The sequence below is a fragment of the Alternaria alternata genome (assembly GCF_001642055.1).
Source record: "Alternaria alternata strain SRC1lrK2f unplaced genomic scaffold CC77scaffold_14, whole genome shotgun sequence".
In the NCBI taxonomy this organism is placed as follows: domain Eukaryota; kingdom Fungi; phylum Ascomycota; class Dothideomycetes; order Pleosporales; family Pleosporaceae; genus Alternaria; species Alternaria alternata.
The window spans coordinates 627379-645208 of NW_017306203.1; the positions used below are offsets into that span (position 1 = coordinate 627379).

Sequence of the window (17830 nt, forward strand, 5' to 3'; positions counted from 1 at the left end):
TTTCAGTGCAAATCACAAACCACGTACCAATAAAATGTAATCGCCACAACTGAAGTACCGTAGAGCAGATTTTTGTTTGCAGTATGGGTATGACCACGAAGAATCGGCAACCATACGGCAGTGGCAGCAAGGGAAACCTTCGTCATCCGTCTTGAAGACATCGAGCACAGCATCCGGAAGATACGGAGTAGGGTCAACACCTGCCGCCTCAATAACCAAGCTCGAAGTCAAGGTCATGGATGTGGCAATTATCGTAGTCGTTGAGGCGGTCGTGGCGGACAACGTGGCTTCAGGGGCCACTTGGCCTTTGATGGGCAAGATCTTGTATGAACGTAAGCCATCTAACTGATAGTGCACAGCTGAACTACAGGCGGTATATATAGGGCTAATGTGCTTCACATCTTCGGTGGTTGTACATAAATATCTAAACATATAGTAAACACCCCCTGACCTTGTCATTATGTCCTGTCATTCGAATGACAAACACGCATAGAAGACTACACATATACTGCGATTTACTGAAAGACTCCAACTTGCCATACCTATCGTATTACCTGACACAACAGTGCGCTCCACATCATGAATAGTACAACCACCACATTGGCGCGCATAGCAAGCTTACCAGTAACTCTTCTTACGTCTATTCCGAGGCCGAAGTTCTCTTACGTACCCGCGGCACATGTCAAGCTGAAGGCGGACAACATTGTAACGGTGTTGATTTGTATAGTGCGACAGACCTGGCTATATCTAGAGGGTTGGAGAGATAGCAGAAGACGAAGGAACAGGGACGATAAGGATAGGAAGGAAGGCGAACGAGCCAGGAGGCATATGAAGAAGCGGAAAGCGCTTGGAAAGGCGAGTAGAAAAGCAGGCAAATGCAAAAAGGCGAAGATCATCGCGAAAGGTAAATACACGCTGGTATTGCAATAAAATTGCCAATAAGGTTGCGTTGTATAAAGAATATTATTGCGTTGAGCAACAAGCAACGATCTATTCGCTTTCTGATTCAGAGTCTTCCTCCATGTCTGCATCGTCGTCCAACTCGGAATCATCTTCCATAGCCCCAATAATGTCTAATTTCAACCCCGCTGCCTTGCAAGCATCTTTGGTTTCCTTTGATACTCCCTCTTCGCCCTCAACCACCACCATAGTTTTCCAATTCCTTGCAACAATGTCTTTCTGCTCAATGGTGGCTAGCAGAAGGTCCGTAACTTCGGTATCGCTTCCCAGCTCGTTGAAAAACTCAAGCGTTTCCATCACCGGCGGAAGACCGACGGAATGAAGACGAGGCTTCTTAGACGACTTTCCAAATAGCTGGTAATCCCAATTCAGACGTAATGTCTTAAGCGCCGCAAACTCTCTCATACGTAGCACCTTGCGACCGGTAAGCGTTGGGTGATCGATAGTGATGCTCTTTAAGAATTCGGCTTGTGATTGCGCAGCCAATATGTAGTCTCCAACGTTATCGGAGCTTTCCTCCAGGTCTGGCTCCGGCACCTCCGCTTGCGTCATGACAAATTCTTCGAGCGCCTCGGGTAGTTCGAGTAGATCTCCAAGAGAATCGTCGTTGATGTCGCATTCGATCAGGTGCAGCTGCTTCAGTGCTGTCATGTGCGGCCGCTCAATGTGATCGAAACCCTTCTCGTCTAACTTGGCTCTACGAATTGTCAAGGTTTCCAGTGTGGGGTGTGCAAAGATATGTATGTTTTCGCGCAGGTCCCAGTAAGCATCGTTAGCGCACTGATAGAATAGTGAACAGGTCTTTAAGCAGGTAAGGTCGAAAGGTCCGTTGAACAAGGTACCGATACCGTGTAAGAGCACATCGGGAACCGATATCTCGAGCTTCTCCAAATTTGACATGATCGACAACGTCCGCGAGAGGGTGTCTGAGGTCTTTGGATCGAGATATGAACCATGGACGGGCGCGTCAAGCGCCAGTTGCGATAGCTCTGAAGAGGGATACGCGAGTTTGACTTCATAAATGGATGAGCCACGACGCGGTCGACGGCTTAACGACTCGCTGAATGTGAGGTGGAATTCAGGAGTCTCGAACAGAATGCTTTTGTACAGAACAGCGTCACTGAGGCGGTGACATCTCTTGTTGACGCGCGATACGTTGCAAAGGTCGCGCCTGGATATGCAGCCGACCGCCTCGAAGATGCGGAGTAGCAGCTCATCTGGCAAAGTGCTCAATCTGTCGCATGGTACTGCGCTCTTACTGTCCTCATCCATTGGCATATCTGATATCAAGGTATCGATACGGGATAGAGCGGACGAAGTATCCATGCGCGAGGTACTTCGCAACTTTCGCTGCGAACACGTGGAGATGGCCTGACTCGCTGGAATGCGGGGGAGCTTGTGGAGCTGCCGATCCTCAATCAGGGCACTGGAAAGGATACAAAGGAAATGTTGCCTGAAGGGTCGGACTTTGGATTTGCTCTAAACATGAGGATACAATGTCTGTACGTGCAAGGTCGTGAGAACGAAAGAACGGCGGCGGGTGATACAACAGTCCAGGTCCAGGGGCGGACACTGCAGAGCGCGCACGGCCCGCCACGCGTGGCTGGTCCCATGACATCACGCCAGAAATCTCCTTCCTCATGTGACGCTTGCATTCCCACAAATGACATCTCCGCGCGAGGCGTGTCGAGCTTCTATCTCATGGCGGCGTGGAGTTGCTGGGCAAAATTGCACCTCGGGATCTGATTCAGATGACCCATAGCAAACCACCGGCTGCTTTTCCTACACCAAAACTGACGCACGCCAGTAAACCGCGCACAGCTATGTTGGCACTGTATCTCGCAGCATATACTCAACGAAGGCTTTACCATTGGTATTAGGCCCACCAACGCCCACGGATACTATGTTTTGAGACTTGTTCTCGGGGTGTACGTTGGGCACATCTTCCGAGATGCTAGAAACATGGTTTCACACTGTGTCAGTCAGTGAGCACTACATGCATAGTAACAATGCGTTGAATCAAAGCACCGTACGATATGTGCTCACCACTTGGATCGCGGATATTCAAAACTTTGCGCAGTACGCACTATTTCTCCCCTATGTACTAGTCAATAAATGCTTGAAGATACAGAAGAGCTGAGCGGATTGCAACTTACCCCTTAACACTTCAGAAGGAAAGTACATTCTAGACGCGCAAGGCCTCAAGAAAGAACAGTATGGGCCAAACACCGTCTGTTCACGCGCTGGTTGAAGCAAGCGCGCTTCATATTTCACGTCCAAACGGACAGGGACTATTGGCCGACGAATGTACACTCTGATCGATGCTGTTCAGATGGTCATGCGCCCAAAGATTCCGCTCGCAAAACAAAGCATTGCATCTGTTGTAAACGTCGCCATACTTCAGAGCCAGAGTCTCGTACCCGATTGGGGTAGAGAGATGTTCTGTACATAGCGTGGAAGCCATAACCATCGGCGCCGCTGGTGTCACTTGTCCCAGGCTTCGTTCCGTTATTCGAGGTGATTTACCGCCAAAAGTTACGTGGCATCGTGTAACCATAAGGCGCGGGTTTGTCCATTCTGGAAAGTCTCCATCTCATGGTCATAGTCTCGCCTCGAACGAACAATGAAGAGATTCACCCGTTCTGCTACCTAATCAATACAATTTTGTTCATGTGACTGTACGCGTTGATATACATATACTATTGTTAAGTGAGCAAGCGCAGAACTTAGTCGCATTGAAAAGATTCAATCTAGACCTGCATACTCGTGAGTTCGGTCATAGTATAAAAAGCTCTAAAGCCTGACCACGTGTGTGATATCAGCAGCTTACACCATTATTATGATTACACCTAATTCACATTGACGCTTGGTTTGTGGAAGTTGCAAGTGGCCCGCTTCTCGCTATGGATCGTGACTGTACCAGTGGACGGCTACCAATGTACGACTTGCCAGAATTTCCATCTACAGAATGTGCTTTGGTAATTTCTTGGACTGCTTTGAGGAGATAGGCCCAACGTACTACGAATTTGGGTCAGCCAGGCAGCCCCGTGAATTGCATTGGTCATGGGTAATTGGTCTAAGCATTCGACTCGCTGTACAGCACGACCCTGGTTCTTCACACTTGCCAATGTATATAACCCCTGTGGCCTTGGTCTGGTACTGTGCACCCTACTTGAAAGTAGCAAATCAACCACTGTGGGAAGGAATAAATCGAGTACTGTACTATTTAATTAACTCGACTTCCATCACTTCTTCCTTTCTACATCAAATCTCTCTTGAGTACTTCAACCCTCGTACAACAACAACGACTTACAATAATATCTCTCCAAATCAGCAAGATGTCTACCTCGGACCTCTCTCGCTCTGTCAGCCCAGATCATGGCAGCACCCCATCTCTCTCCCCTCCACCTTCCGAGACCCAACAGCTCGCAGCAGCCCTAACCCTGAAGACCGGCCGCGAAGTCCTCTCTCACTGTCTCGGTCTCTCCACACTTGAAGGCGTACCCTCGGCTGCCGAAAACATGATCGTCGTAAGCTTCGACACCGAGAGTTGGGTTGCCGACCACGGCCGGCTCACCGAGCTTGGTGTCTCGACCTTCGACTCTCGGCATACGCGTGGGCTGAAGGAGGCTGGTATGCATGGAGAGAACCTGCTTAGGCAGGTTTATTTCTACCATGCGCGGATCTTGGAGAACGCATATCTGCGTAATATCAAGTATTGTGTTGGCGATCCTGACAAGTAAGTCTCGACTACATCTCTTTCTTTGCCATGTAACATGAACTGACAGAAAATCAGGAACCACTATGGTCAGACTCGCTTCTTGACCAAGAGTCAGACCAAGGAGATGCTCGAGGAAACGTTCCAGTGGCCTGTCGATAAGCAAAATCCAGAGTTGGGTTTCTGTCCCGTTGTGGTGTTGGGCCATGCTCTCCATGGTGATATGGCGATGCTGAAATCCACATTGGGCTTCGATGCCATGGCTTTGGGTACGGTGGTTAAGATTATCGATACTCAGAATTTGGCCAAGGAGTGCGAATACGCCCCTTCTGGCAACGGCAATCAGATCGGTCTGGGTAACCTCGTTGCCAAATGCAGTTTCGAATATCGAGATCCGCATACCGCTAGCAACGACGCGGCTATGACGCTCATCTCTGCTGTTCAGATGCTGCTTCCTTCCGAGTTGAAGCCAAATGACGGAGGCCTGCAGAAGGTTGTTGACAGCATCGAGGTGGATAGCCAGTGGCAAGAATGGGATTGGGGTAATGATCAGTGGTGTCTTCGGTGCGGCCAATACGGTCACACGAGGGATGACTATCGCGGCAAGCGTTGTTTCGCCAAGGTCAAGTGTAGCCACTGTACTGCTTCTCAGGTTGCGAAACGCAGGCAGGCTGCGGGTAGTCATCGAACGGAGTGCTGCATCTCTTATGCGATGCGTGGACCGGAGGTGGTTCCTACAGTCGAGACTACGGCTACCGCTCTCGCTGGCTTGGATCTCGCAAGCGACAATTGGTAGTTATCAGGCCGGCTTATGGAATGACATAGTACTGAATTACACTTGATATCTTCTCGTTGAATGTTTCCTCCTTGTTGGTATGATAGTGGACATTCGACTTATCGCTTCAATCTGAGCAGTCTTAAAAATGGTCGACGTATGTCCAGCCAGTTGTGGTACCTATACATGTATGACAAGAATTCATGCCAATACTTATGACTTTCGAAGTCGTGAGTCGCTCCTGATATACGCTGCAATCCTGACCCTAGAGAAGTTCAATCCGTGCAGATTGACGGGAAGAATTGATACGTCGGTGTGCAGGCGAGATAGTGCATAGCAAGAAATTGCCCGCCTGCACACCGCCGTCGAACAGGCTATGGGGGAGCCATAACTTCTAAGTCTTCTCGACAACATCCTAGCCGACATAGAGGTATTTTACTTCCTGTTCATACGATCCTCGACACTTGATAGCTCCGTGGAAGCTGTACAAGTACCCAACCCTGTCGCATTCTTTTGACCTCATATGATCATATGATCGAATTCTTCCTCTTTCACTCTCACCTTCGTCTCGCTATGACCGTCGTGTTTGCCTGGCAGGGTTGATGGAGGCACATGATTACGCACGTTCACTGTTCATCATCCATAAAACACCTGGTCATCTTGCTTTCTCATGAGCACCCACAGTCATACCCACTGCCTGTCTCTCAACCCACTCCTTCTGTTTACCGCGATATCAATCGACGACTTCGACCTCACCCCAAGAGACACCGCCGAATTGACACCGCCAGTTTATAATAGACACCACACGCTATAGTTGATTGCACCTGTCGCAACCGAATACCCACCGAGAACCACTCTATACGCATCTACCATCTCTTTAAAGCAACATAGTCATGTCCACCAGCGCTCAAGACACACCTATTCCTGTCGTTGCTACGCCTTCCGCATCCACCATACCCACTATACCAGATACGCGAGATCCCGCCATTATCGCACTAGAAAGCTGCTTCGAGAAAGCCACCGACCTAGAAGTATGGCTGCATTGCATCGGAGGGCCACGAGTCAAGAACATCCCTGACATCGCCGATGACCTCGCAGACCATATCAACATCGTCTGTCTGGACTGCGAACACTGGTCGACCAACACCGATGAGACCACCGAGGTCGGTATTGCGACTTTCGCGCGTCAAGATGTTCTACCCATCGTGGCGACGAAAGACTTTGGTGACCACGGTGAGCATCTTATGGAGCAAATCCGCTTCTATCTCTTCCGCACGATCGAGACGTGTCACCTCCCCAATCAGAATCCAGACTCACGCGGGGTCGATGGAAACCGGTTTGGCAAAGGCCAATTTGTTACCTTCGCTGAAGCTCGTCAGATCCTTGCCAACCTCTTTGTCCAACCTATCAAGGACCCTAAAGGCCTAAAGGGTAACTACCCCATCGTAGTCCTCGGTCATGACGTTGGACACGACAAGAACAACCTCAAGTCCAAGGCGATTGCTTTCGACATGGACCCGATCGGCACAGTCGTCCGCTACATTGATACTCAAATCATGACGCGCGACAAAGGTTACTGGATGATGCCTCGAAACGAGCAGATCGGCCTCAGGCGCCTCGTAGAAGAGCTTGCATTTGAACACAGTGATTCCCACACCGCCGCGAATGACGCGGGTCGCACGGTAATGTGTGCCTTCCAAATCGCGCTCGGCGGAGACCCATGTAAGAGAGGATGCCGTAAGAGCATGCTGGAGGTTGCCGGCGATCTCGAGTACCATAGCGTGGCTACATTCGACGAAAGCCTCGGAGGTGTCGATAAGTACTGTTGGAAGTGCGGCACAGCTGGCCATATGAAGGCGGATTGCACGGCAACTGACCTTCATTGCGACGAATGTGAAGAGAACGGGTGCTACATCAAGCCTGGTGACGAACACGTCACCCTTCATTGCATGTGCATTGCCAACGAAAAGGCTAAGGTGCGGCGAGCAAAAGATGCTGTGGCTCGAGCTCTCAAGAAACCAAAGCCCAGGGACCTTTCTCGTGGGATGTCCAACTCCCGGGCTCGGTTCATGGCACGTGGTGGCTTTCATCCTCCATCTGGTCTCGTGTCGCACTTTGGAGGTACGCAGCACTACACTCTGTCACATGATGGTCCTCCTGGCGGACCCGGATACGTCCCACCTAGCCCTGGAGGAAACCCTTCCAGGGGCTTTGGGGGACGTGGTCAGGGTGGGTACGAAAATGTCTCGTGGGGTCGAGGTCGAGGCGGATCCCATTTCCAACAGGGTGGACAAGGTTACCTCACATGGGCTTCTCATTGAGCGTAGCAAGAAGGTCTACAGATGGTTTAGAGTGCTAGTTTGCAGATGTCTTGTTTAGACTGGACGGTGTCATGGCGTTATCGGTGTTCAGACGGTGGCTAAGAACGTCTTGTTGAAGATACCCTGGGTCTAGGATAGATGCAAACAATATAAACTGGAAGTATATCATGCCGGATACGGTGTTGCTTGCGAAAGAGGTGATGTGCGGCTGACTAAGGCGATGTCGCATGCAACCGCGTCATCGGTGGCCGCTGTAAGCCGCAACCCTGCCGTGTAGCCGTCAACAACTCCCACCATGATAACGACAACACGACTGCGGTGCCTTGCGAGAGAATGCGGTTGACTTCGTAATACCTGCGATCATAGCACACCACTGCCATGATCGAAAACACAATCCCCAAGTACCTGCTCATCAGGACGTGCATCCTAGGCTTTCGCGCAATCACGCCTTTTAGCATCTTCTGGGTTTCTTTCAGCATCGCAGAACCCCCACATTCGGCCTTTCGACGTTTTATGCTCACGTGGAGCATAATAGAAACTGGCTTTTGGTTGCTCGTCTACCTACCCCGCAAGCGCGCGCTCCAAGCCTCTGCACAACACCCACAACCGCTCGAGAAAGAGGAGAGGAAGGAACTGTTCTGGCGATGCTGGGATAAGATACCGCACCCGGAATATTATATCAGCCGATGGTTCCTGGGCGCGCGGCCGGGCGAGATACGACGTGAGAATGTGCGCGAGTTCTATGCGTGGGCTTTACTGAACCGCGGCTCTGAAAGCGACGAGGAGCGAAGGAAGCGGCGACAGGCACACCCAGAGGAGGCCAATGCTGAGGACGACGAGCTGAATGAGTATGCGGACGGCATAGAGACGATGCTTGGGAGGAAGCTGGAGCCTGGATGGGGTAGCGCAAAGAGCCTTCGGTTGACGACCGACCAGGTCAATATGGCGCATCGGCCCTTTCTGTGGTACATGGTATGTTCGATGGTCTACTCAGGTTATATACGCTGACAGCGATAGATTGTAATGCTTGTCGATACGCTCACTGCCGTTCGTCTGCGCTACTATGGCTTCATACTATTCCGCACCCAGCTCCGCTCCTCGCTGGCCATCTTCCCACCGCGGCTCGCCAGTCTCACCACGCGCAGCATCTCCTCTGCACCAGACATGAGCTACTGGTACCGACCACATACCTCGAAAACACGACTGCCGATTCTCTTCGTACATGGTATTGGCATCGGCCTGCACCCATACGTCGAGTTCTTGAACGAGATCAACAAGCACGATCCGCTTGCGGCAGAAGACGGTCAAGTCGGAATTATTGCGGTGGAAATCATGCCTGTCAGCTTCCGTATAACTGGGCCGATTCCTGACAAGGACAACATCTGCCGGCAGATTAATATCATCCTAGAACGACATGCTTTCGACAAAGTCGTCCTGGCCAGTCACTCTTACGGTTCTGTCATCTCCACCCACCTCCTCCGGGACCCCATCACCGCTGCGAAGATCGGACCGATGGTCTTTGTCGACCCTGTTACATTCCTACTACATCTGCCTGATGTAGCATACAACTTCACAGCACGTCGACCAAAAGGTGCGAACGAGCATCAGCTCTATTACTTCGCTTCGACCGACATGATGGTTGCGCAAACGCTAGCGCGTCAATTTTTCTGGGCACAAAACATCCTGTGGAAGGAAGACCTTAAAGACCGAGATGTCACTGTCAGCCTCGGTGGTAGGGACCTTATAGTTGATACTGAGACGATCGGCAAATACCTCAATAGCGCCGACCTCAAGGGTGAGGATCGAGCATGGAAGGACTCCGAGTGGAGAGGCCATGGTTTAGAGACGATATGGTGGCCGACCGTAGACCATGCACAAGTTTTTGAGAGGAGAGAGGGTAGGATGAGACTAGTGCATGTTCTCAGAGAGTACGTCAAGCGCAAAGCAGAGGACGAAGAAGTAGAAGAGCTTCCCTGAGAGTTATGCATATCCATGTACAAGACTTCAGGGTTCTGTGGCTCTGCCGCACCATTTAGCCGGATTTGTCTCAGCCTCATCGCAGGCTCAACGTTCAGGTACGAAGGAGCTGTAATTCATTTTGCGGGGGCCCGTCCGGACGGGTTTGAAACGGCGAGCCGGCCCCGCCGATCCCGAAATGGGTGGTATATACCAAGCACGAATGCGCGACGACAGCATGCATAGACTTGATAGCCTGCTTTGAGAATCTTGTTGTGTCTTGTTCTTCGAGCGATATATCCATATTCACATCATGCCTAACGGAAACTGGATTCTTGGCGACCTCTTCACAAAGGACTACGGACATCGCGGCAGCATCCAGAAATTGTGGGAACAACGTTGGAAGTTCCCATGCACCAAAGGTGTTTACCCGTTCCACGATGGAAAGTTCGAAGACTTTGAACCCATTTTCAAGCATCTCATCGACAACAATATCAATGATCCGTACGATGATGCATACACGAATGCCTTCTTGCCAACAGCGCAACGCCTAGCAAAGGAGGCTCAAGAGACGGAAGGCAAAGACAAAGAGGCAGCAAAAAAGCTGTACCTGAATGCAAACGCTGTGTACAGATTGGCAAGATTTCCATATATCGGCACCGAGCTCAAGAAGAAGGTCTTTGAGGAGCAGAAAGAGGTCTACTTCCGCGGCGCACAGCTATGGGATATCCCACTAGAGGAAGTCGTAGTATCACATAAGCATGCCTCCAACGGTGATGGCGACAAGATTCCAATGTACATCCGCAAACCTACAGGAGACGGCCCATTCCCAACCGTCCTACTGATTACAGGCCTCGATGGCCACCGCCCAGACAACACAGAGCGCACACAGGAACATCTTGCCCGCGGTTGGGCGACAGTGATTTGCGACATTCCCGGCACCACCGTCGACTGTCCAGCCAACAAGCGCGATCCTCTCTCCCCAGACCGATTCTTCACCAGCATTCTAGACTTTATCAAAGAGACATCATATCTCGACGAGAAGAAAGTCATCGCATGGGGCCTCTCAGCCGGTGGCTACTACGCTATCCGCCTCGCGCACATGCACCGCAGCCAACTCATTGGTAGCGTAGGCCATGGCGCAGGAACACATCACTACATTGGCCGCGAGTGGCTTGAGCAAATCGACAAGCACGAATATCCTTTCGGCCTCGAACAAGCTTACACGCAAAAATACGGGTATTCTTCTTTCGAAGAGATGAAGGAGAAATGCCAGGATGAGTTCTCGCTCGTCTCTGGGAAAGGCGAGGGTGTGGCTGTTGTGGCCCAGGGGATGAAGAGTTGTAGGTTGTTGCTCGTGAATGGGGTGCTGGATGGGTGTATGCCGATTGAGGATAGTATGCTGCTAGCTGAGTATGGAAGTCCCAAGGAGATGCGGTTTATGCAGCAGAGGTTGCATATGGGATATCCTGAGGCGAATAGTACGGTGTATCCGTGGATGGAAGAGGTTATGGCGAGTAAGTAGATATCTGGTAGATAAACCTGCATTGAATGTGTCAATACTCTACTGTACCGATGAGTAATCAGGAATGACGTCTCAAGTTTATACGCAGCAAACTTGACGCGTACTCCACATGCTATAGCAGGCGTCAAGTTGTGGATTCTGCTTAAGCGACAAGTGTTGTTCATCTTACCAACTCACATCACATGCAGGTATCGCTGTGGCGGCTCCCGCTCGGACCCGCCCCACGAACATCAACACCCCGCAGCATTGCGCACCGCGTCCTCTCCAACCTGAGGACTTGCAGACATGATTGAGCTGCCCTGGATATCATAAAATCAATAATTTCATTAAGAAGCTCTACTCGGCGAATCTCATAAGACACCTGGTTTCTCCAATCGCGGCTCTATAAAGAGACGATCTAACTGCGTTCACCATCCACCACGATCACGCATCATCCGCACGGATAAGCAGCATTCAGTGCAGTATCCTCTTCAGATCCCCCCTCCACGCAAGTGGCCACTGAGCCGAATTCATTATGGAGCAAGAACAACCCACATATGTCGTTCCGGTTAGTGAGTCCGAAGCTCCGACCATTTGCACGCCATCGGTAACCTCAGACAACACAACGAAGGACATTCAAAGATGCGAAGCTTCACAGTCTTCTGCTCCATGGCCCGGCCGTACCTTTATAATTCGATCTCACGAGAACGGACAAGTCATCACATTCCTGGACGGCAAAATCGTACTAGACAAACCAGGAGGTCTCGGCACATTCAGATGGCGGTGCGTTGAGAAGAAGGGATGGCTAGGTTTTCGAGACCCAGCTTCTGCTAGGTTTCTAGGCTACGACCAACATGGATATCTTCGCTGTCTTGTAGACCACCATAAGGATTGGGAATACATTTGTCCGCGAAAACGACCAGAAGGTGGATATGTTCTGTTGGTGCTGGTTAAAGAGGAACTCCTTCCTTTGGGGGTACAAACACAAGAGACAGAGAACGGTGCGGAACAAAAAGTAAAGATTGTTAAATGGGATTCTGGAGGAATAGTCTGGGACTTCATTGAGGTATCATGTCCTTCGACGTAACGGGCGAAAGCGACAAGAGAGAATGACATTGCGACACTTTCCCCTCGATTGTTCTATTATGCTATTGCTTATCCTGATGTCTTCAGATGGGATGCTACAATCTGGAGAGCATGAGAAGCATTGGACCCTCGGAACTCGACATGCCCATGGTACAGGCTATAGACTCCAAGTTCCCCCTCACACGTTGCCTCAAGCATCTCGGGTATATCCGAAGAGTCTAGTAACGTTCGACCCATATGTTTAAGAGTCGAGAGTTTAAAATGACTCAAAGCAGGAAAGTCTTTTCCAATGTATAACAGGAGCTTCTTCCACGCCAACCCAGTGGCATAGTCCAAACGGACAGTTACTAATTCTATCTCTTGCAGAGTGTGTCTGGAGTTGCAAAGAATCTCTTGGATAAAACCTGCTGGAAAACTCGATCTTGCCAGGCGTAGTCTCTTGAGCTTCACCAAAGGTACTCCTCGCTTTACGTATGTATCGAATGGAACCATTGCGCATCTCCCTCTTGCGTCAAGACCCTCTAGTGTTAGATCTCCCAACACTGGTGCGTGGTAAAGGAGCTGATTCAGCAGGTAAATCGACGCGGGACCATTTTCCATCTCCACATGCGCCTCTCGAAGTATGCTGAAACCCGCTTTCTGGTTCTGGTTTCTCTGGTCGAAACGGAATGTTACCTTTGTGACCCACATTGTCATAGTCTCGACCCGAAGCGAAGTAATTCCAAGGTTTGCAGTTGAGACAGTCTCTAGAGCGAGTGCGATGGTAGCTTCTTTATCTGCACCAAAGCTTTCGTAGACGCCTCGGATGATCAGAGCATCTAACAGAAATCGATTCTTCTGGAGTATGGTCTGTATCTTGCTAACGGCTATCATGTCTGAGTCCAGGGTCGCAGGCTTTTCGCGGGGCCAACTGCGACATTCTCTTCTCATCTTCCGGATTTTTTGTTCACGAAGTTTCCATCCTTTCGGTATTGCCTCTTCTGGAGGCGGAGTGGTGCGAAGAAGATGCTCTCTGATATTCGCCCCGTCGTCTTTGATTTGGATTGTCTTAACATATCTGGCTAACCGGCCACTTTGGGAAATCGTTTCTAGACGATCGATATCGGAACTGATCAGAGTAGTATTCAACGTGGAGAAGAAGCGACGACCCACAGCGCGCGAAGTGTTCGAGTCAGCAAATCTGCAAGTCGAACGGAATTCGAGGAGATCTGGGTCGCACAGGTATTGTGCGACGGCCTCGACGAGCTCGGTAGGCATTTGAAGGATAGACATGCTGAGAATATGCTAGTCTTTTCTGCCTTTGAGAAGAGGCCTGGTACGTGAAGAACTGTGTGGAGGTATTTGGGGGTGTACCAGCCGGTAGTGCGACCGAGGTTGGGATGGACGAGGTTCAGAATGCAGATTCGTTGCGAGAGCGAGAGTGAAATTGTGTGGAAAAGTTGATCGGGATAGGATAGAATATATAATAATTTGATGGAATGCGAATGGGTCAAGAAAAGGTAAGATTAAACACGTTCGCGAAGCGACGAACAGTGTGTTGCATGTCGTACCGAACAAAACCGCCGATTACCTATTCGTAGTTTATCTCATTTGACAACCCGTCTTTCGCGTGATGCTCGTTTAGATTGAGAAAGCCGTGAGTGGTTCGTTGTTCTTCGGTACATCTAGTTCAACTATGGTACAGCGATGCCCAACAATCGATGATAAGCCACTCACAGTCCCCATAATTTGCCTACTCCATATGCGAGAAGAGGTTCTGGAACGAAACGAGCATCTTGCGAATACAAGCGACTCAGGCAGCAGATGCATTTAGGCGATATCAGTCTTCCCTGCATCGTCGCAGTATCGGTGGATGGGGCGGATCAAACCTTGATCAGATAACGCACACAAACTCGTAAGAGTGTCATGAAGCAAATGATCACGGGAATGAAAGATGTCATGGTATCTTAGCCTTTGGCAGATACGTGCAAAGGGATGCCTTCATAGAACGTGGAACATGCTAAAGTTTTGATGTTTTAATTTGTTTTCTACTGTAACCAGAAACACTCCCCAGTACTGTGCGAGTACGCGTTTTTATCGTTATATCGCCTTGGATCCGTACTTGCGATGCAGTGATCACATGGCGGCTTCCAATTGGAAGGCAGACTACTCGAGCGTTTAGAACCACCAGCCCTATAACCAGTACTACTCTGTGACCTCAGTAGTGCCGCCTCTTTGACTATCCTCAAGCATTTATCAGACCTATGCGTAAGTGCCGCATCTTTCGTGAGCGGATCCTTCATACAATGCTCACAGCTGAAGACTCGCACGCCACAAAACGAGGCCGTGTGATGTTGTGAATCGCACTTCTCGCAGAATCTTGTAGAACCGTAACATCGGCGATCGTATACGGCAGTTTCCCCAGCTGCTCTTAGTCGTGTTTTGAGGTCCGCGTAGCAGAGCTTGTTAGTAAGAAGCTTGTTCTCAGGGGAAGAACAAACCATGAGGAATGCAGCGATCATCGTGCATACAATGTCGTTGCCTGCATTGTGAAGATACGGTTCCTCGATGTTGTATTTGGCAAGCAGGTTTGAGAGGCGCATCTTGCGGGATGGTTCGATCAGTCCGTGCTCGACAGCGAGAACCTGCGTGTCGATTGTAGCGACAATAGTGCCGAGTTGTTGAAGATCGAGGCCGAAACGAGATTTGATGATCTCGTAATCATTGTCGATGGCGTGGCCTACGAATATGACTGGACGGAGGTTGCCAAATTCGTCCCGACGGGTGAAGATGTCGTGAAGCATAGCCCTTGCTTCATCGACGTGGACGAAAGTTGTCCAGCCAAACTGGAAGGCCTCTGGGTATCCTTTGCAGAGGTCTTTGTTGATAAGGTGGGCATGCGGTTTGATGCGGACGTGGTGATTTTCCATGCTCGAGAGGATATCCCACGCCGAGGACGAAATGGGCTGTGAGATAAAACGTGGATCCAAAACGGAGGCGCCGAGTTCTGTGATGAAGTTGTCGTCATGCTCGTACCATTCGGCATCGAGAGACACAATAACAGCGTCTTGAAGTGCTGCGACTGCTGCAGCACTGCCAAGAGGGATCTCACTTCCTGGACGTTTCATCCAGTGTTGAAGGATGGCTGACTGGGTGAGACCTTGGTACAACTGGGTTTCAATGTGAGACTCCAGCCTCTTTGGGGAAATTTGCTGAGACATGGACGGGACGTCGTTCTTACCCTCCAAATATGATGTTTGATGTATGTCGTGAAGTTTTGGTGGCCAGATAGAAGTTGAGATTGAAGCGCCAGAATCGATGCGACAGAGGGAGGGGAGAGGGGGGAAGTCTCTAAAAGAAGCAGAAGCCGACATTGTAGGTGGGCAGAGGTGATGTGAATGGTTGATGGTGTTGTAATGCTGGTTCGATTCGAATCGGGACGACTGTTGGATCATCGTAAGGGCCATGATGTCGATGTTTTCTCGCTACTGTAGCAGAATTTGTATGTGTTTGTGGAATAAGATTTTGAAGAGAGGGAGGATTGAGGACGAAATATATATTCGAAGGAAACCACGTAGAACGAATGCTTGGAAGCGAAGAATAATCGGTACCATGGATACATATTTGAACCGCGAATCGTAGGATACCTAGCTTAGCAGGATGGACCAACCTAACACCAATCCGAGAGTTTATACGCTGAAACCCTTCTCAGGACACCCCAAAAGATCAGATAGAAGCGACCAGATACCCAGAAATATCACCCCCCAAATTATGTGATAAGAGCAATCCTCCAACCAGAACCTTTCAGAGTATTCACGTCCCCTAAAAAGGATTAGATAGAAGCAATCCTTTACTAAGAGCTTGCCTAATCAGGCAATAATGTCTAAAGGTGTCGATAACTTCGGTTACTCTGACTACATCGTAGCTATATCTTGGTGGCTTAGAGACCTTCTATCTTGTCTACCTAGGTAAGTTCCTTTTATCTTATCTAATCTTTTAGGGTGCGCCGAATAGCATCTGGGGTGCTCCGAAAAAGTTTTCCCTAATCGTTTCTTGGTTGAGGTAGAAGAAACAGGCATCCTGGCCCCTCTCTGCGACTTTCAATATCCTCGTCACATCCAGAGCGGTCTTCTGCCCAGAGCTGTTCATCACGTTCTGTTTCCCTGTAAACATCGATGTTATCGTCGCTGGCCATGTCCCCGTTGTCTACGAACCCGTCGGTATTGTACTCTTCCATCGCGTTGTCTTGATTAGAATGCCCCATTTCGTTGTCTTCTTCGGATCCTTCCATCTCGCTGTCTTCATCAAACTCACTTCTTCCAGTATTACTCGTCTCATCCTGAAATCTGTCTCTATATCACGACCCTTCGCTTAGTAACAGAAAAAGACAGTGTCTAGACCACAAATCAGCAAAAGCCACGGTTGGGAATTGGATGACGTGAAGGTTCGTTATAGGTTCTGAGACGATTGGTGTCCAGGCCCTCTTGATGGCTTCAGTTCCAAGTTCGAGTGCTTCGTTCACATCTTGACTCATCGCCTTGGATACAGCGAGAAGCGGCGTCAAAACCATAATACCGAAACTCAGCACAGCGGCGGTTTTGCTCTCAAAAAGCCCCAACTCTCAAATTAGGATCGCTCCTGTCTTCCTCGAGCCATCCTGGAATGTTCAAGTGCTTATTGCTGGTACTAGACTGTTCAGACCCATCGGTATCTTCCTGGATAAGATCTTGGGAATAATCAAAATTGGCCCGATCATAATAACTCTATACATACCTGGTTGTGCATCAGGACCAGGCAAACCAGACTCCGAGGAGTATCTGGGTCGCGTATCCACTTGCCGGGGTCCCACTGAACCATGCAGAAATACTAATCTTACGTCAATCGAGTATTCATAGATTGTGTCACGAAACTCGCGCGGTAAGTCGAACAAAGGAAAGTCGGAGACTTTTAACTTCAATAACAAGGTACTCGTTTCTAAGAACCTTTACACTTCTAAATGTGCGGCAGCTTTCTTACATGCGGTTAGCGATTGATCCGTCGGCATTTCGAGTGACGCGACCAGTTTGTATATGTTTGCAGTGCTCGAACGGAGATCACACAGTGATATCGGGTGCTGTAGCATCAAGAGTTTGAAAGAGGCTGATGTAGGGTTTACAAGAGGGGGCTGGCGTTATCGCGACGCGCCAGGACCCGCGTCAGCAGCGCCTGTGGGGCCGGGCCAATGACGCCAGAACCTAGCAGATTGCGACAACACCGAATCATTTACCAATGCTAAAACGAATATGCGGTGTAAGTTTATTTCTGTTTAATTTATTGAAGATCACAAGAAAGCAGTGGAACAGTTAATCTGAAGTGAATGTTTGGCATTAAAGTAGGTAAGCTAGCCATAACCCAGCAGCCGACGCGTCCAGCGAGCGGCACCTGTGATCACGTAGCCTTACATACGCAATAACTAAGTTCGAGGGGTATATCGTTCAACAGTGATTCGTTAATCGAATCACAACATCATACATCAAGCGTCTGGACATCAG

At 49.7% G+C, this 17830-nt stretch overlaps 8 protein-coding genes across 8 annotated transcripts; 5 read left to right on the forward strand and 3 right to left on the reverse strand.

Moving 5' to 3' along the window:
* Positions 1 to 623: 623 nt before the first annotated feature.
* Positions 624 to 2493, reverse strand: CC77DRAFT_1021850 (hypothetical protein). Its single transcript, XM_018525346.1, has one exon. It carries the CDS (start codon positions 2284 to 2286, stop codon positions 991 to 993), a length of 1296 nt encoding a protein of 431 aa, XP_018384433.1. The 5' UTR covers positions 2287 to 2493; the 3' UTR covers positions 624 to 990.
* A 1389-nt stretch (positions 2494 to 3882) lies between these two features.
* On the forward strand, positions 3883 to 5408 carry CC77DRAFT_966196 (hypothetical protein; the record flags this gene model as incomplete). The annotated part of the gene is made up of 2 exons (XM_018535730.1): positions 3883 to 4699; positions 4757 to 5408. Coding segments are annotated over exons 1-2 (1053 nt in total), but the record flags the coding sequence as incomplete, so codon positions are not given.
* Positions 5409 to 6418: 1010 nt separating this feature from the next.
* On the forward strand, positions 6419 to 7468 carry CC77DRAFT_910079 (hypothetical protein; the record flags this gene model as incomplete). The annotated part of the gene is made up of 1 exon (XM_018533639.1): positions 6419 to 7468. A coding segment is annotated over one exon (1050 nt), but the record flags the coding sequence as incomplete, so codon positions are not given.
* Positions 7469 to 8152: 684 nt separating this feature from the next.
* CC77DRAFT_939079 (hypothetical protein) lies at positions 8153 to 9751 on the forward strand (the record flags this gene model as incomplete). Its single annotated transcript, XM_018534657.1, has 2 exons — positions 8153 to 8746; positions 8792 to 9751. The coding sequence occupies 2 exons, from the start codon at positions 8153 to 8155 to the stop codon at positions 9749 to 9751; spliced, it is 1554 nt and encodes a 517-aa protein (XP_018384436.1).
* Positions 9752 to 9897: 146 nt separating this feature from the next.
* Positions 9898 to 11379, forward strand: CC77DRAFT_179413 (pigment biosynthesis protein Ayg1). Its single transcript, XM_018530499.1, has one exon. The coding sequence runs from the start codon at positions 10044 to 10046 to the stop codon at positions 11253 to 11255; it is 1212 nt and encodes a 403-aa protein (XP_018384437.1). The 5' UTR covers positions 9898 to 10043; the 3' UTR covers positions 11256 to 11379.
* A 288-nt stretch (positions 11380 to 11667) lies between these two features.
* Positions 11668 to 12355, forward strand: CC77DRAFT_179459 (hypothetical protein). The gene has a single exon (XM_018530500.1). The coding sequence runs from the start codon at positions 11770 to 11772 to the stop codon at positions 12319 to 12321; it is 552 nt and encodes a 183-aa protein (XP_018384438.1). The 5' UTR covers positions 11668 to 11769; the 3' UTR covers positions 12322 to 12355.
* On the reverse strand, positions 12208 to 14002 carry CC77DRAFT_179474 (hypothetical protein). Its single transcript, XM_018530501.1, has one exon. The coding sequence runs from the start codon at positions 13590 to 13592 to the stop codon at positions 12390 to 12392; it is 1203 nt and encodes a 400-aa protein (XP_018384439.1). The 5' UTR covers positions 13593 to 14002; the 3' UTR covers positions 12208 to 12389.
* A 345-nt stretch (positions 14003 to 14347) lies between these two features.
* Positions 14348 to 15520, reverse strand: CC77DRAFT_939413 (hypothetical protein; the record flags this gene model as incomplete). The annotated part of the gene is made up of 1 exon (XM_018534670.1): positions 14348 to 15520. The coding sequence occupies one exon, from the start codon at positions 15518 to 15520 to the stop codon at positions 14348 to 14350; it is 1173 nt and encodes a 390-aa protein (XP_018384440.1).
* Between the last annotated feature and the right edge of the window lie 2310 nt (positions 15521 to 17830).